The 17816-nt window shown below is 45.8% G+C and overlaps 1 protein-coding gene across 5 annotated transcripts in view; it reads left to right on the top strand.

Moving 5' to 3' along the window:
• Positions 1-17816, top strand: part of c18h19orf44 (chromosome 18 C19orf44 homolog) — a 70186-nt gene that overhangs the window by 10553 nt on the left and 41817 nt on the right. For 3 of the 5 annotated variants that reach the window (XM_072482843.1, XM_072482844.1, XM_072482845.1), the window contains 4 exons: positions 8542-8660; positions 8909-9002; positions 11293-12015; positions 16141-16351. In XM_072482843.1, the coding sequence (XP_072338944.1) occupies positions 8602-8660; positions 8909-9002; positions 11293-12015; positions 16141-16351 (1087 nt within the window). In that variant the 5' untranslated portion in view covers positions 8542-8601. The remainder of the gene's footprint in view (positions 1-8541; positions 8661-8908; positions 9003-11292; positions 12016-16140; positions 16352-17816) is intronic. The other 2 variants (XM_072482847.1, XM_072482848.1) reach the window with 1 other exon arrangement.

The raw sequence follows: 17816 nt of genomic DNA on the forward strand, positions 1-17816 counted from the left end.
ACCGGATATTATACCAAGTTAGTTACAGATACTATGCTTGTTTTACAGAAGCTCCAGGACCGGAGAAAACAGAGAACACAAAGACAGAAAAAGAAAGAGGACAGCCATGAGGACTTCTTTCATCGTGATCAAGATTTTTATACTGAACATTTGGTTGCGCGGGAACGCAGACCCCATTACTTCAAACCCCCCTGCCATTAATGTTTCACTGCCCCGCAGTACCGAGGGCCCAGTCACCAGCCACGCTGCACTATCCTGGTGTGCCAAGTTCATAACTTGGTACTCCCTGTCGTACGTTATTGAAGCACTATTAGCGTTGGTAATACTCTGCTGTGCAGTAGAGACTCTGCGCCTCCGCAAATGGAGAAGGAGAGCGTACCGCACTCGAACCCCGGTATATCGGATCCAATCCCCTATGTTCGGGTATGACCAGACCCCAGACCCCCGCTACCTATAATACAAAAATAAAGAACAAGCACTTGCGTTTTCCTGTAAATAAAAGATGTACAAAACTACCTATAACAAGAAAAAATGTATGATACTGTGCTTGACTGCCAAGCCAGGAAAGAATATATGGAATGTTATGATTGTTGTTGTATGTTTTAGAGAGATAGGATGATGGAATGCGTAATGAGTGTATTTAGGTAAAATTAGAGGTTCCAATTTTTCATTTTTTAGATACATGCCCCTGCCTGACATAGCACCCTCAAGAATTGTTTAGGTAAATTTTTGTGCATAACTAGGGTCAGAATAGTGGCCATGTAGGAGGTATCGCCCCCGGTCAGGGGACGGAAAGGACAAAATTTATGTGATCCTTCACGCTTCGCGTTAGGATCACAAGGAGGGACTGTAGCCACTTAAAATGGCTGATTCCCTATTAATTTGGCCAAAACCCGATTTAAAACGGCTAACCGAAGAGGCTGATGGGAAAAGCAGCCAACAGGACACAAACGGACAGCTGCAGACAGAATAGCGTATTCGGCTCTGGGAAAGTCGGCCCAGATCGATACTCAAGACTATTAGCAGCACATCAACCCAGACATCTGCAGTTTAATCGGCTATCCCCGGGAACAATTACAACATATTAGCAATTGAATGCCGGGCCAGACCTGTCGGCGCCTGCAGTGGCCGAAACAAAGACAGGTGAACGACTACCCCCCGATCGAGGAATCGCCCCATTATTGGAGCATATCGAACCCAGTGATTGGGAACAAGTCCAATCACTTGAGACTCAGGGTCAAGGGCCGCCCTGAGAGGCGGGAAGCCCCTGGGCCCTATAAAGTGAGCGGCCAAGTTCAGATCTCTCTATCTCTCCCTTCTCCTGCTCGCGACCTTCGCAAGAACATCGACCAGAAACTGTAAGTTTGACTCCAGCGATCGCTACCCGATAAAGACTCCTAGCCATCGACCCGTATCGGCCTTTTGAATCCCGCGGGCCAGATCCGATTCGATAAGCCATTCGTTTCCCTGACCTGGTGGTCCCTTCCTAAAGTTAAGTATTGGCCAGTAGTGGTAGGTTTCGATATAGATAGTAGGATTATTGTGTAAGCATTAATTGTTGTATATAATAAATGACCGTTGATTTCAATCTTACTAAGCGGTGTGCTGACTTATTAATCATAACTCGAGCTTGAACCACGTGGCGGTATCAGAAAGATACGTGGTGACTCGTGAGCAAAGGTGACATAATCAGAGGTAATAAAGTTAAGGCTAAAAAGAGCAACACTATTAACAAGCAACATTTACTTAGCAATAACCTGCTCACTGATGGTCAGATTAGATTTCACTGGGGCCCAGTCTCCTCTCAACGTCATTGCAGATTTGGCCGAACAAAGAGCTGAATTCCAGATGGTTCCGGTGGTGACAATGTGCTGAGCGGATGCACACATGTGACTTCCAATGGGGCGCTCGATATTCAGCCCTTTCTGCCCGATGTACGGGCGTTTTTGTTTGAGGAAACTGAATAATTCAGTAGTACAGGATTCCCCCCCATTCTTACCATGTCCAATAGAAGCAGCTCCAAACAAGTCGGGCAAGGGAACGTCAACGGAATCTGGAGCTCTGACCCCTGCAGACAAAAACATGGCAGCAGCGGCTTTTGCTGAGGATGGGACCCCTCAATTGGCGACCGAGATGTTGTTCAGCTTTCTGGCTGATGAATTTAGGAAGCAGCGACAGGACATGACCGAGGATCTAAAGAAGGCAATGGAAGCGGTTTTGGCCCCAATCCGGGCGACCATGGAGAAGTTGGACAGGTGGAGGTACACAAGGAGACCATTCAAAAGGTGGAGGCGGCGCTCTCCGATCATTGTGATCAGATTGCCTCATTGGAGGCAGAGATGACTGTGCTGGCGGAGGATGCTAAAGGTCAAGGTTGTCGATCTGGAGGACCAGTCCAGATGGCAAAACATAAGGATCGTTGGATGCTGGGGGGGGCCTGGACGGCTCCAACTCCACGGATTATGTGTCCAAGATGTTTGGAAAGTTGGTGGGGGCGAGGGTCCCCCGAGTTGGATTATGCCATAGATATTGAGGCAGAAGTCCAGATCGGGGGAGCCACCTCGGACGGTCATATTTAGGTTCCATCGCTACCTGGATAGGGAGCGGATTCTGAGGTGGGCGAACGACCATCGGGACTGTAGATGGTCATCATATGCCTTCAGCATATACCAAGATCTTGGTGGCGAGCTGGCGAGAAGACGTGCCTTTAATGAGGCCAAGGCTGGACTGTACAAGAATAAAGTGAGGTTTTGTGTGGTGTACCAGACTTGTCTTTTGGTAGCTTTCAAGCGCAGAGTCTATTATTTTGACGCATTGGAAGATGTGAACTATACGGCGCTGAGGACCCAGGTTCGATCCCGGCCCTGGGTCACTGTCCGTGTGGAGTTTGTACATTCTCTCCTTATCTTTGTGGGTTTCACCCCCACAACCCAAAGATGTGCAAGTTAGGCGGATTGGCCACGCTAAATTGCCCCTTAATTGAAAAAAAAATAGTTGGGGACTCTAAATTTTTTTTTTTAAAAGGAAGATGTGACCGAATTTGTCAGGAAGCACAGACTGGGGATGAACTAAAGTGATTTGAGGACTTGTTTATGGTTAAGTCCATCTGTTCTTGTACCTGGTAGGGGATTTTCAGAATATGGGGGAGAATTTAGGACTATAGAATCATAGAAGTTTACAGCATGGAAACAGGCCCTTCGGCCCAACCAGTCCATGCCGCCCAGTTTTTACCATTAAGCTAGTCCCAAACTATGTTTGGGCTTGACGGTTGGTGTTCGTAAGGGGCGGAGTTGGGGACGATATTTTGTATTATTGAGTATTGTTTTTTTTGGGGAGGGGGACTGGGTGTGTTTCATTTTCCTCTAAGGTTCTGTATTAAAGTTCAGTTTGGGCGGGGGAGTTGTTCATTGATATTTTGTTGTGTTTACTTTGATCTTTGCCCTGAATGGGGGTCACCCGGCTAATGGTGTAGCTAGTTAACGGGAGTGGAGATGGGGATATCTGCAGCTTGTCACCATGTGGCATCCTCTTAAAAAAAAAAAAAAAAAAAATTGTACGGCAATGAACTTGACGTTTTGGTTTTGTCTGGATTGGGAGTTATGTTGGGTGGTGGGGGGGGGGGTTGTTTTTTGATTGGTTGGTTTCCAGGGGGACGGGTGACGTTGGGGGAAGGGAGGAAACTGCTGACAGTGACGATTCCTTGGTTGTTGGGCTGGTTTTATGGGGGATTTGGTGACCATCTGGAGTGGGCCTGCAGCTGGTCAGGTTGAGACACTGATCCTGGGCTGGGGGGGGTGAAGACCCCCCCCGATCCAGTTGAAAACGTGGAATGTGAGGGGATTAAATGGCTCAGTAAAGAGAAACCAGGTGTTTGGGCATTTGAGATTTTTGAAGGCTGATGTGATTTTTTTTTTTAACAGGAAACTTATTTTAAGAATTTTAAAAAAAAATTTAAAGTACCCAATTCATTTTTTCCAATTAAAGGACAATTTAGCTTTTTCAATCCACCTACCTTGCACATCTTTGGGTTGTGGGGGCGAAACCCACGCAAACACGGGGAGAATGTGCAAACTCCACATGGACAGTGTCCCAGAGCCGGGATCGAACCTGGGACCTCGGCGCCGCGAGACTGCAGTGCTGCCACCGTGTTACCCATTTATTTTAAGAATTAAGGATCAAACCAGGTTTGCGAAAGGGATGGGTGAGGCCGTTAAAACACTCCGGTTTGGATTGTAGGGCGCAGGGTTCGCAGTGTTAATTAATATGAGGATGGTTTTCTTGGCAGGCAATACACTAGTGGACCCAGGAGGGAGGTATGTCATAGTCAGTGGGTTATTAGCGGGCACGCCAATGATGCTGGTCAATGTGTATGCACTGAATTTGGATGTCACGGCTTTTATTAACAGAGTTCTGGTGTCTATCCCAGGTCTAGATTTATTCTCATCAGCTAATTGTGTTTTAGATCTGAGCCTGGATAGGTAGAGTCGGAAGGGGTGGCAAAGGAGTTATTGGTGTTTGTGGAGCAGATGGGGGAAGCACACCTTTGGAGGTTTGGATTCCCAAGGAATAGGGAGTTTTCCTTTTTTCTTACGTTCATGGGTCTACTCCCAAATAGACTTCTTTGTCGCAGGTCGGTCCCTTCTCCCGGGATGAAGGGGGTGGGTTACTCAATGATCATTATTTCAGATCATCCTCTGCATTTTGTGGATCTTTTGTTGGAGCTGGGCCACTCTCGGAGACCCCCATGGAGACTGGACATGGTGTTGCTCGCGGATAAGAGGTCTTGTGAGTGATTATCCTCTGCTATTGGGGGGAGTATGTTAAGTTTAACAGGAATGAGGTGGCCTCGACGTCCATGCCCTGGGAGGCCCTGAAGACATTGATTAGGAGGAGATAATCCTATTTAAGGCATGTGGGGAAGGTGGCAAGACAAAGGCTGGTGGACTCCGTTCTTGAGGTGAGCTGCCAGTACCTGATTGACCCGATGTTGGGATTACTGCAAACAGAAAGAAGTTGCAAATGGAATTTGAATTGTTGACCACGGGAAGATGGTGACGCAGCTGCGTTGCCCGAGGGGCATGTTCTATGAATATGGGGAGAAGGCCAGCAGTCTGTTGGCTCACCAACTGAGGCGGCAGGCAGCTTCCTGGGAAATAATACGGGTCAGGAACTCGGTTGGCAGGGTTGTTTCTGCCCCAGAAAAGGTGAATGAGGTGTTTGAGGTTTCTATCGTGGGTTGTATGAATTAGAGCTTCAAGTTGGGGACTTGTCAATGAGACAATTTTTGGACGGAGAGATTTTCCCAGAGGTGGAGCAGGAGAAAAGGCAGAAGATAGAGGTGCAGATTGGGCTGGAAGCGATCATGAGTTGTATTAGGTTAGTTCAGACGCGTAAGGTGCCGGGACCGGATGGGTAAATCGTTGAATTATATAAACAGTTGGCTGGACAGCTGGTCCTGCTTTTCCTAGATATGTTTAATGACTCCATTGGCGGAGGGGTGTTACTGCCCATGCTGACACAGGCATCGATTTCCTTGATCCTGAAGAAGGACAAGGATCCCATGGAATGTGGGTCATATTGGCTTGTCTCGTTGTTAAATGCTGATGTTAATTTATTGGCAAAGGTGTTGGCAATGAGGCTAGAACGCGGTCTACCAGAGATGATTTCGGAAGCGCAGACTGGATTTGTGAATGACTGGCGGTTGTCAGCCAATATCAGGAGGTTGTTAAATGTTGTTTGTCGCCCTCCTTGGAGAGCAAACCGGAGGAGATTGTTTTGATGGATGCAGAGAAGGCATTTGACAGGGTTCAGTGGGATACCTCTTTGAAATTTTGGGCCGGATTAGGTTTGGACCTAAATGTGTGTCATGGATTAAGCTTTTATACAAGGCCCCCTTCGCAAGGGTTAATTACTAATGCCCTGAGTTTGGGTATTTACAATTGGGTAGAGGTACAAGACAGGGGTGCCCATTATCTCTGTTGCTGTTCGCATTAGCAGTTGAGCTACTAGCCATTGCATTCTACTGGATAGAAGGAGTTAGAGCGCAAGGTGAGGGAGAATAGGGTGTCCTTATATGTGGACGACCTGTCACTATAAATTGCCGACATTGCCTCCAATGTTGGGAAGATAATGGAGCTGCTCAGGAGGTTTCGCTCCTTTTCAGGGTACAAACTAAATCTAAGTAAAACCCAGTGAGCCCCCAGGGAGGGGAGCTGACCTGGGAAGGCTGCCATTCCCTCTGGCCAAGGCTAGTTTTCGGTATCTGGGTGGCCCATGCACCCTTCATCGACTCAATTTTTCTGGTCTGGTGGACTGGGTGAAGGCCAAGTTGAGAAAGTGGGATGCCTTCTCTCTGACCCTAGGATACAAACAGTGAAGATGAATATTCTCCAAGGTTTTTGTTTTTGTTCCAGTTTCTCTCAGTCTGTCTTCCCAAGATGTTTTTTGCAAGGTTAATAAGTTGACTGCTACTTTTGTTTGGGCTGGAAAGACTCCTTTGGTGCGTAGGTTGTTTTCGCAGAGGGACAGGCAGTTGAGGTGAGACGGTTAGCTTTACCCTACCTGTTAGTTATTACTAGGTGGTGAACATTGATAAGGTGCCAGGGTAGTTTGAGGATCCGGAATCTACTTGGGGGTGGGTGGAGGAGGTTTCATGCAAGGGGCTCTGGTTACAGCGCCACTTCCTTTTTCCCCGGCTAGATTCTCTTCTAATCTGGTGGTGGTAATCTTGTGGATTTGGAATCGGTTTAGTCAGCATTACAAGCTGCGTTCCATGTCTTTTCTGGCTCCGATCTGTAGAAACCATAGTTTTGTGCCGTCTTGCTCAGACTCATTGTTTAAGGCATGGGCGAATGCAGGGTTGGAGAGGTTTAGAGGTATGTTTTTGGAGGATAGGTCTATCAGCCTAGACGAGCTACTGGAGAAGTAGCTGCTCCCGAGGGGGAATGTATTTAGTACTTGTATTTATGTACTTGCAGGTGCGTGAATTTTTGCGCAAAGAACTCCCTTTATTTCCTCTGGTGCCATCGCCATCCCCGAGTTCAGCCATGGCCAGCACCCTATCCATAAGCAAGATCTCAGAAGTTTATGGACAGTTGATGCTGATGGAGCAGGGTTCGTTGGAGGAGGTAAAGAGAAGTAGGAAGAAGAGCTGGGTTTGGTCCTGGAGGGGGAGGATGTGGAGTGAGGCTTTGCATAGGATCAGCTTCACGCCCTCGTGTGTGAGGCTAAGTTTGATTCAGATTAAGATGGTGCACAGGGCGCGAAAGAGTCGGTTCTTCCCAGGTGTGGAGGATAGGTGTGGGTGGTGTTCTAGGGGACAGGTGAATCACACACACATGTTTTGGTTTTGCCCGAAGCTTGTCAGCTTCTGAGTCTCCTTTTTTGATACGTTATCAGGAATTTTGGATGTTCAGTTGAAGCCGTGCCCGTTGGTGGCCATCTTTGGAGTGTCTGACTCGCCAGCGCTGCAGATGGGGTGTTGAAGCCGAGCCCGTTGGTGGCCATCTTTGGAGTGTCTGACTCGCCAGCGCTGCAGATGGGGTGTTGAAGCCGAGCCCGTTGGTGGCCATCTTTAGAGTGTCTGACTCGCCAGGGCTGCAGGCGGGGGTGAAGACTGATGTCTTAGCCTTCGCCTTGCTAATAGCCCAGAGGCGAGTTCTGTTTGGTTGAAGATCCCCGGTGCTGCCTAAGTCCTCGGCTTAGTTGGGGGATTTGATGGAATTTCTACACCTGTAGAAGATTAAATATACCTTGAGGGGGTTGGGGGAAGGGTTCTACTCGAGGTGACAGCCTTTCATCTTTTTTAGGGAGTTGGTTACCATCAGCGGTGAAGAGAAGGGGTTCATCTTAGTTGGGTTAAGGGTTTGCCAAAGTTTTCTTTTCTTTAAGGCGGGTAAGGGGTTTGGGAGATCGGTCTAGGTATAGTTTAAGGATAGGATGGGGATGAGGTTGTTTGTTGGTGGATTTGTTTGTTATAATGAAAATTTTGCTTGAATAAAATATTTTTAAACAATGAGGTGAGAGTGATTTCCCTTGACATCAAGCAACATTTGACCAAGTGTGGCATCAAGGATCCCCACCAAAACTGGAATCAGGGGGAATACTCGACTGGCTGGAGTCACACCTGGCACAAGTAAGATTGGGGCTAATCATCTCATCCCTGGGACTTTGCTGCAGGAGTTCCTCAGGGTACTGGGCAGCATGGCGGCACAGTGGTTAGCACTGCTGCCTCAGCGCCAGGGACCCGGGTTCATACTTGTGGGTTTCCTCCGGGTGCTCCGGTTTCCTCCCACAGTCCAGATGTGAAGGTTAGGTGGACTGGCCATGCTAAATTGTCCCTAAGTGTCCAAAGGTTGGGTGGGGTTACTGGGCCTAGGTAGGGTGGTCTTTTGAAGGATCAGTGCAGACTCGACTGGCCACCTCCTGCACTGTAGGGATCCTAGTGTCCAGCCATCTTCAACTGCTTCTTCAGTCCTTCATCCATATGGTGTGGGAATGTTGCCTGATATATCGTGTTCAGTGCTGTTTAAAACTCCACAGAATCAGAAGCAGTTCCAGTCGGCATGCAGTATCAACCAATAGAGGTTTCGATAACGATCAATGCTGTGGTCCTGGATAAGGCTGTGTCCTCTTCACTGCACCAGCTCAGCCCAGACGAGGTATATTTATTCAGGAAACCTTGAGGAACTCTTCTTTACATTTTAGTTAAATTCTGATACATAAAAATAACACCACTAATTACCAGTTAGCAAGCATCCCCTACAACTGAGAAAGTTGCTGTCGAGGGGCTGTTTTGAGAGCGGGTTGCAACAGGGGACTGGGAATCTGTTTTGTACAAATGGTTGGTCACCTGAAAGGATCAGGATTGTGACTCCCTTTTCCTGACCTTGTGCTTTGTTTTTGTAAGGATGTTCAGGAGAGGTGGATTGAGGAGTTCTGCCCTGGCGAGAGCCCAGACTCAGCTCTCTGGAAGCTTTGATGACTCTGGGGATGAACTGCAGGTAATAAAAAATTGTCTTTTCTTTTTTAAAAAAATATCTTTTCGACATGCTTAGTTGCGACCTCCCTCTTGGGTTGATGACCTTGGTTTTGTTTCTTTTTTTCACTTTCCATCTGTCTATTATCTATCCCCAACCCTGACAGCTATTACCAAAATGTGTCTCACGTTACAATCTGTCTAGAGACCAAAAAAAGAAGAGAAAATCAAACTTCCAGTTAACACTGAAAGAATTCCATGGTTCAAGATTTCGGGTTTTGAAATTTTCACTAACAAATTTTCCATGCTGTAAACTTCTATGATTCTATGATTCTAAATGTCTCAGAAACACTCTTGGATAAATGCTATTTTCATCTTGGGCAACTTTAAATTACAGAAAAGACAATTTCCCATTTAACTTCTAACACTGCTGAAAATATCTTGCTACAGTTGTGTCCTACATTGTCCCTTAAGTGGACACTTCATCTTTCCCAGCTGGTTCTAATTTTAGAGCTGATTTCCACTGTGTTGCTTGCACTGTATTATCTCCCTCTATTTCATGCTAGGTGATTCTTCCAATCTCCTCTAAATCCTCACAAACCCAGTCTTTTCAATCTGAATACAAGCTCCCACCTGTGTGGTGAACAATCGAGTCAGTATTTTCTCCGCTCATGTGCAAGACTGGCTGGCGTTGTCCTCTCAAATGGCTGCAGACCACCCCAAGCAAACCTGTTTGTCTTTGATACATTCATTGATTTGTAGGGAAGTCTGTAACCTTATCTCAATTGGCTTCCTTTGTCCTGTTCCTTATGGCAACGTGAAACACATTAGCATTGTATTTGGGCAGAATTGCTAACTACCTATCTTTGATCCCAACTCCCTACTATTTTGGAAGTAAATGGACCATTCACAACACAACTATTTATAATCCAATACCACCAACAATTTTCTGGGACTTTTGGAAGACTCATGGCATACTTGGGAGGCTTTGCCATTGTCTCCCAAGCATAAATATCTTGCATCCTCTCCTCCGTAAAACAATCCAAGCCTTCCCTGACAATCAAACCACCTAGGTTCAGCATCAGTTAGACTGCAGGATGGGTCACATGACCCCTTCAATTTAACCTAAATTTATTGTTGCAGCCCCAAAATATAATAATCTTAGAAACCTCACAATTGTAACACTTGTGTCTTCTCCCTTTGATTTTTTTCTCTTTATATCCAATATTGTTTCTAATTTCTGTTTCTTCTGCCATTTAACCACCTCCTATCCTCCACATAAGCACTTTGTAGGTCATTCCATTTCTTTTTCTGTCTGTGTTTCTGTTCTTCTCTCTTTTAACTCTGTAGGGCTCCAACAGCTCCTTCAGCTGTGATCAGTTAAGCCCACATGCCATGGGCAGCATGGTGGTGCAGTGGGTTAGCACTGCTACCTAACGGCTCTGAGGTCCCAGGTTCGATCCCAGCTCTGGGTCACTGTCCGTGTGGAGTTTGCACATTCTCCCCGTGTTTGCGTGGGTTTCGCCCCCACAACCCAAAGATGTGCAGGGTAGGTGGATGGGCCACGCTAAATTGCCCCCTTAATTGGAAGAAAATAATTGGGTATTCTAAAGGTATAATAAAAAAAGCCCACATGCCACAGTATTGTGCATCTTCTATCTGAATTACCAACAAAACTGAAGTAAATACACTCTTCTATCTCTTTGAAAATGTATAGAACCCTTCCTGTCACTGATATTTCCTGGCAGGGTGGGAGTGGGTGGCACGGTAGCATAGTGGTTAGCACTGTTGCTTCACAGCGCCAGGGACCCGAGTTCAATTTGCAGCTTGGGACACTGCGCAGAGTCTGCACATTCTCCCCGTGTCTGCATGGGTTTCCTCCGGGTGCTCCGGTTTCCTCTCTCAAGTCCCGAAAAACGTGCTTGTTAGGTGAATTGGACATTCTGAACTCTCCTTCAGTGTACCTGAACAGGCGCCGGAATGTGGCGACTAGGGGTTTTCCACAGTAACTTCATTGCAGTGTTAATGTAACCCTACTTGTGACACTAAGAAAGGTTATTATTACTATAGTATCCTAAGAAAGTTATTAATCTAACTGCTGGAAGGCTCGCAATATGCCCCTCCACAATTATCTTCCCGCCTATTCCCCCTTGTGGAGACTTCATCTTAAAGCCACTTCCTTAGGTTCAACTTAATTTGGGAATTACAGGTATCAACTATGTGTGTTCCACTGCTGAACCTCCTTGAATGTATACACTTTCTCTTTGAGCTAACAATAGCAGCCTTTATCTAAATTGTCACTCTGGTATTTGCAGGAATATATGGACACTCTCTATAGGAAAAACAATTCCATGAAGATTAATCCATTCAACCTGCATGAAATTAGTGACCTTTCAATAGAGAGTTTGGTGAACAATGAATGGAAAGAGAATCGATATTCAAAAACTGCAGCCACTATAAAGCCAGCAGAAGGCATCAGGGAGTTGCCATCGACTGGCAGTCGATTCTTGAAGAAGGCAAACAAATTGGCAGTGTCGCAATGTCCCACGGTGAGCAAGAGCATGTTGAAGAAATCTAATGAGGTAAACACAAGAAGAGCAGATGCTGCCTCGCCGTGGGTCAGATCCACCAGCACTGCACTTAACAGACTAGCACAAATAGAAAACAAAATCATGAACAAAAGACTGAGTGCACACATGATTGATTCTGACGAGGATTTGCGCATTTCTGATGAGAAACAACTTTCCCCCAAGTCAAGCAGCGAGTTAAGTGGAAAAGGGAGCAGATTCCTGAAGAGAATGGCAGATACTGTGACAAAGCAGGAATACAATGTCAGGGGTCTGAAAAAAGAAATGGAATCTTCAAAGACAAACCAGCATAATGCAAACCAACGAACTTTAGTTCGAGTGGTGACAATTGACAGTGATGAGGAGCAAATGAGAAAGATACTAGGCACCTCCTTAAAACTGTCTGATGAAAGTGAACTCACAAAAATATCACATGTGACTCCACAACACAGTTCCAAGTTGCGTAACCAGGTAATGTACCTACACAATACTACTTCACAGCTTCCATTTACATTACATCTTTAACATAGTAAAACACCCCAAGGTGCTTTACAGGAGCATTGTCAGAAAATGATTCACACTGAACCACGCAAGGATATGCTAAGCCAAGTGACCAGACGCTTCATGAAGAGGAAAGATGAGTTAGAGGCAGCGAGACAAATAGAGGTAATACTAGAGGTAGAGGCCTACATAGGTGAAGGAGGTGCAGGTGTACAAGAGGTCAGAATTGGAGAAACACAATACTAAGAGTTATAGGCCTGGAGGGGGGTAGAGAGATGGGGGGGAGAGGGTTAAAGAGACTTGGAAGAGGAGGATTATTTTGAGGAATAACCGAGAAGGATTGATGAGGGTAATGCAGTGGATATTGTCCACTGTTTCAGTAAGGCATTTAACAGAGTCCCACATGGCAGACTGGTCAGAAAAGTGAGATCTCATAGGATACAGGGGAAGGTGGCAGGTTGAATCCAAAATTGGCCCAGTGACAAAGGATAATGGTTGATTAATGTTTTTCCGAATGGAAAACTGTTTCCAGTGGTGTCCCACAGGGCTTAGTGTTGGTCCCTTGCTGTTTGTTGTATATATTAATGATGTATTAAATGTGACAGGCATGATTGAGAAATTTTAATATGACACAAAAATTGGGCGGCATGATAGCACATTAGTTAGTACTGTTGCTTCACAGCTCCAGGGACTCTGGTTCAATCCCTGCTTGGGTCACTGTCTGTGTGGAGTCTGCATGTTCTCCCCGTGTCTGCGTGGGTTTCCCCCGGGTGCTCCGGTTTCCTCCCACAACTGCTTAAAGACGTGCTGTTAGGTGAATTGGACATTCTGAATTCTCCCTCAGTGCACCTAAACAGGCGCCGGAGTGTGGCAACTAGGGGATTTTCACAGTAACTTCATTGCAGTGTTAATGTAAGCCTCCTTGTGACACTAATAAAGATTATATTTTGTTATAATTGGCTCTGTACTTGATAATGAAGAGGATAGCTGTCAACTGCAGAATTAAATCAAAGCTTTGGTTGAGTGGGCAAAGAAGTGGCAAATGAAATTCAATCTTGTAAAGTGTGAGGTAATGCATTTGGGGAGGGCAAATAAACCGGAAGATATTGAGAGAGATTGAGGAAGTCGGTGAGCTTGGAGTGCGCAACCATAGGCCCCTGAAAGTAGCAGAACAGGTAGACAAGGTGTTCAAGAAAACATGTGGAATGCATTCCTTTATAGGGCGAGGTATTGAACCCAAAAGCAGGGATATAATGAGGCTGGTTGGGGCACAGCTTGAATTTTGTGTACAGTTCTGGTCACCACATTACAGGAAGGACATAAATGTTCTGGAGAGAGTGCAGAGGAGATTAGCAAGAATGTTGCCAGGACTTGAAAACTGCAGCTATGAGGAGAGATTGGATCAGCTACGGTTGTTTTACCTTCGAACAGAGGAGGTTAAGAGGTGACCTAATTGAGGTGTACAAAATTATGAGGCGCCTAGACAGGGTAGACATAAAAAAACTTGTTCCCCCTAGCAGAGGGCTCAATTACCAGGGGGTAAAGATTTAAGGTGATTGGTAGAAGGATAGGGGGAATTGAGGAAAAACATTTTCATCCAGAGGGTGGTGGATGTCTGGAATTCACAACCTAAGTTGGTGGTTGAGGCTGAAATGCTCAATTCATTTAAAAGATACTTGGATTTGCAGCTAAAGAGCTGTAGTCTGCAAGGCTACAGATCAGATGCTGGAAACTGGGATTAAAATGAGCGGCTAGTTTATTTTTCTTTTTTTTGTCCAGCGCTGAAATGATGGCCTTTTCTTGCGCCATAACTTTGCTTCGGTTCAATAGTTCTCTGATGAGAAAGATGGGGTGGAGGGGGCTAGCGAGACGGGGAGGAGAAAAGGATACAACCAATTTCAATACAGTAATAAGTTTAAATTCAATGAATTGCTTAAACTGTTTAGGCCAGGGAGCAAGGAAATTATGCGTTAACAGGATTTGTGCATGTTGTCAGATGGCTAAAAGAGTTTTAGATATTTTTTTCAGGTGGCTAGTAGAGTTTTCAATGTTGTTATTGACCCTCCGAAAGAGCACTCTACCTCAGACCACACCCAACCCTATCCCTGTAACCCCACGCATTGATCATGGCCAATCCACCTAACATACACATCTTTTGACAGTAAGGGGCAATTTAGCATGGCCAATCCACCTAAACTGCACATCTTTGGACTGTGGGAGGAAATCAGAGCACCCGGGGGGGAAACCCACGCAGACACTGGGTGAAAGTACAAACTCCACACAGATAGTCACCCAAGGCCATTATACAAGGCCAGATTTGCAATGTATGAGTCCTTTAAATTTAATTGCATGATTGTACATGCATGGCTTTTAACCTAGAACAAGACATAAATGATGTCTTCCAGGCTGCTGTGCAACCGTACACACACGCAGCTGAGCAAATACAATGGGTGCTCATATTTTGTACTTGTGAGAACTGAGGGGTACAATAGGGCCCAGTAAAGAAAATTAGCCTTGGGATCCCTTGGGACCGAACATAGGGTGGATGTGGATTGGGCCTGGAGGAAGTTGGCACATATCTCTTCTTTCCCTAGCTTCAGGTTCTAATGTTCCATTACATGCCACTCTTGGGAGGTACCCCAACAGATATGTATTTTTTGGAGTTCCACATTGCACCAGAGTAGAGAAATACCATGGTTGTCAGTCATTCAGCTGGGTACAGAGGTGTATGTCAGATCTGGGCATAACAGCAGAAATCCTGTGGAGTTAGTCTATCAGCTGGCTGAATTGTGCCGCCTTGGAGCAGCTAGCTGCCTGTTTGGGTTATGCTGTTCTCATCTCATGCTTTGAAGCTATTTGTGGCAAGTGCTGCAGGAAAATAGTAGTTGTATCATAAAACAGACAGGTCCATATTAATGCTTCCTCCAAACCTCGGTTTATAACACAACTGGATCTTTCCCAGCATTAAAAATACTGTTGGACATGGTCAATTACCTATTTGTTTGTTGCAGATCTTTGACGGAGCAATCCAACATGAATCCCATGGCCAATACACACTCCCATATCCTCCCTTGTTTCAAACGTTTATCCAATTTTCCCTTAAACATTGCAATGGACTCCATGTCAGCCACTCACTTGCTTTGGCTTTCCATATCTCTGTGTCATGGGATTTCTCAACCTCCTGACTCACTCCCTATTTCAAATAGAGGACACTCATAATTTACTCCCCAACCTGATGATAGTCTTTCCCAATCACTGATCAAAACCTACATAATGTAACAATCTGCTCTTTTAGTCTTCTCTGAACCACTATTTAGTCTTCTTATGGTGGTTTCCTATCGCTGACATTGTTGTGATTAATCCACGATAGCTTCTTCCTAAGACTTTACAATCCTTTCTATAGAAGAGTGAACTTGTTTTTTATTTACCCTTGTACTGTATACCTCTGTACTTGCACTTTCCGGAAATTCTGTTTTTCAACCCTTGGTTTTATTTTCATCCAGACGGTTCAGCGTCTTTTGTGTTATACACCAGTCCATACTTACCAACATTAAATTACGCCTGCCACTTGCCTATCCAGTCCACTAATTTCTTGGTCTGCGTGATACCTTTCACAGACTTCCTCGATGTTCGTGAAACCTGTTATTATTGTGTTGTCGGCAAATTTTAAGGTTGTATTCACCATGCCCAATTCATCCAGGTGCACCAGGAATAAAAAGCGTCAGCTATGTCTCTGGAGTGGCTTTGTATGAGAATTCCCTTGTTCAGTAGTTGCATTGCAAGTAAGAGCTGGAGAAATCTTTTTGATCTTGAGGGAACTGTTGTTACTTTCCACCTTTCTAGCGTAATGTGCAAGATTTAATGTATGACTGCCTATTTATTGGTATTGAGAGCCATTGTAACTGGGAAGGTGAAGCGTAACTGATATTTGGAGCATCAGGCTTCAATAAGATACTGAAACCCATCCCATTCTGTGTAATCCTTGGTTTCGGTATAACACTTGTTTTGTTTCTGTGGATTTATAAATGTTTGATTGTACTTCCTGACATGCTCTAACTCCTGATCTTCATTGACTTGCAATTTGTTTGCATATAGTCTGCCTTGAGAAACTATCCAAGGGGCCAGTTGAGAATGCCCTCTCCTCCAAGTGTGGGCTCTCCTGTGAGTCAGTCTCCAAGAATGAAGTTTGTGAAACGACTCCCATCTTCACCATCTGAACGGAGTGAGATTCAGTCTCTGGATGATCTCTTTACTGAACCCTCTATTGCTGAGGATGTGAAAAGTCTTGACAATGAATCCTCTGATGGTGAGTATCTCTTTGTGCCTAACATTAAGCATCTTTTTTGAATTGAATTGGTGATGAGCGTAACGTTTGAACATCGTTCAAACCCTTCCATTTGATTTCCTTTTGTTCCCATTTTCCTTTATTTTATCTTTATTGGGTTTTTTTGGTCCGGGAATCATTAATTGTGACATACCTTTAAGTCGAGTGGAGGAAGTACAGAATTCCATATTGCAAATAGCTTGACAATTGGAGCACTATGTCCTCAAGTTTTGTATTTGAGAAAGGAAATCCTAGACTTTCTGGCACCCAGCAGATTGGAGGGATACGGTTCAATTGGTTGGCGGGCAGCCAATGGGTTGGCCAGGGACTGTGTCCGTCCATCCGGGTATCCGTCCGCCCTGGTATGTGTGTCCCTCCGCCCGGGCGTGTGCGTCCGTCTGCCCAGGCATGTGCGTGTCCGTCCATCCGTGTGTCTACTCACCCTGGCTGTCCTGCGGAGTTCAGGCAGCTTTTTAGGCACTGCTGGCCGGCCCTGGCAGTGGGGCCCACAGAACTCACGACCTCTGCCACCTGCACCCAGGCACAGTGTATAGCGTAGGTGGCAGCCTCCGTCCCAACCTGGGGAGAAGGGTGCCCTGCCTCTCCAGCAGGGTTCTCGAGCTCCGCATCTGCAAATCTGGGTGCTGCTCTTCAAGTTGCCTTCTTATTGGTTGGTATGAGTGTGTGTGGGGAGTCGAGTGCTAATCTGCGGCTGCAGCTTGACAGCCTCTCGAGTGCCAATCCTGACTCCGGTAAATCAGGCAGCGTTTTTCATTGGAATTGCACTAGTTGTACATGGTGCCGGTGCTAGCCCATTAAGAGATCCTGAATTGCTCTAGGACTGGTGCCGCTTCCATAAATAAACATAAACATAAGAACTAGGAGCAGGAGTAGGCCATCTGGCCCTCGTGCCTGCTCCGCCATTCAATGAGATCATGGCTGATCTTTTGTGGACTCAGCTCCACTTTCCGGCCCGAACACCATTACCCTTAATCCCTTTATTCTTCAAAAAACTATCTATCTTTATCTTAAAAACATTTAATGAAGGAGCCTCAACTGTTTCACTGGGCAGGGAATTCCATAGATTCACAACCCTTTGGGTGAAGAAGTTCCTCCTAAGCTCAGTCCTAAATTTACTTCCCCTTATTTTGAGGCTATGCTCCCTAGTTCTGCTTTCCCCTGCCAGTCTTAGAACACCCGGACCGATTCAGTCCAGGAGTCAGCACTTAGTCTCTGAAAGGGAGAATCCCGCCCTTGATATTTAAGTAACTTCAGGTTCATTTGTGTTGCGACCCTGGGTCAGGTGGGGTTGGAATTCACCACGCCCTAGCCAAAGGTGTCATGACGATATGTTCATATCGGGCATATACGGGGCTGTTTAGCACAGGGCTAAATTGCTGGCTTTGAAAGCAGACCAAGGCAGGCCAGCAGCACGGTTCAATTCCCG

Source organism: Scyliorhinus torazame, chromosome 18 (assembly GCF_047496885.1).
Source record: "Scyliorhinus torazame isolate Kashiwa2021f chromosome 18, sScyTor2.1, whole genome shotgun sequence".
Taxonomy (NCBI): domain Eukaryota; kingdom Metazoa; phylum Chordata; class Chondrichthyes; order Carcharhiniformes; family Scyliorhinidae; genus Scyliorhinus; species Scyliorhinus torazame.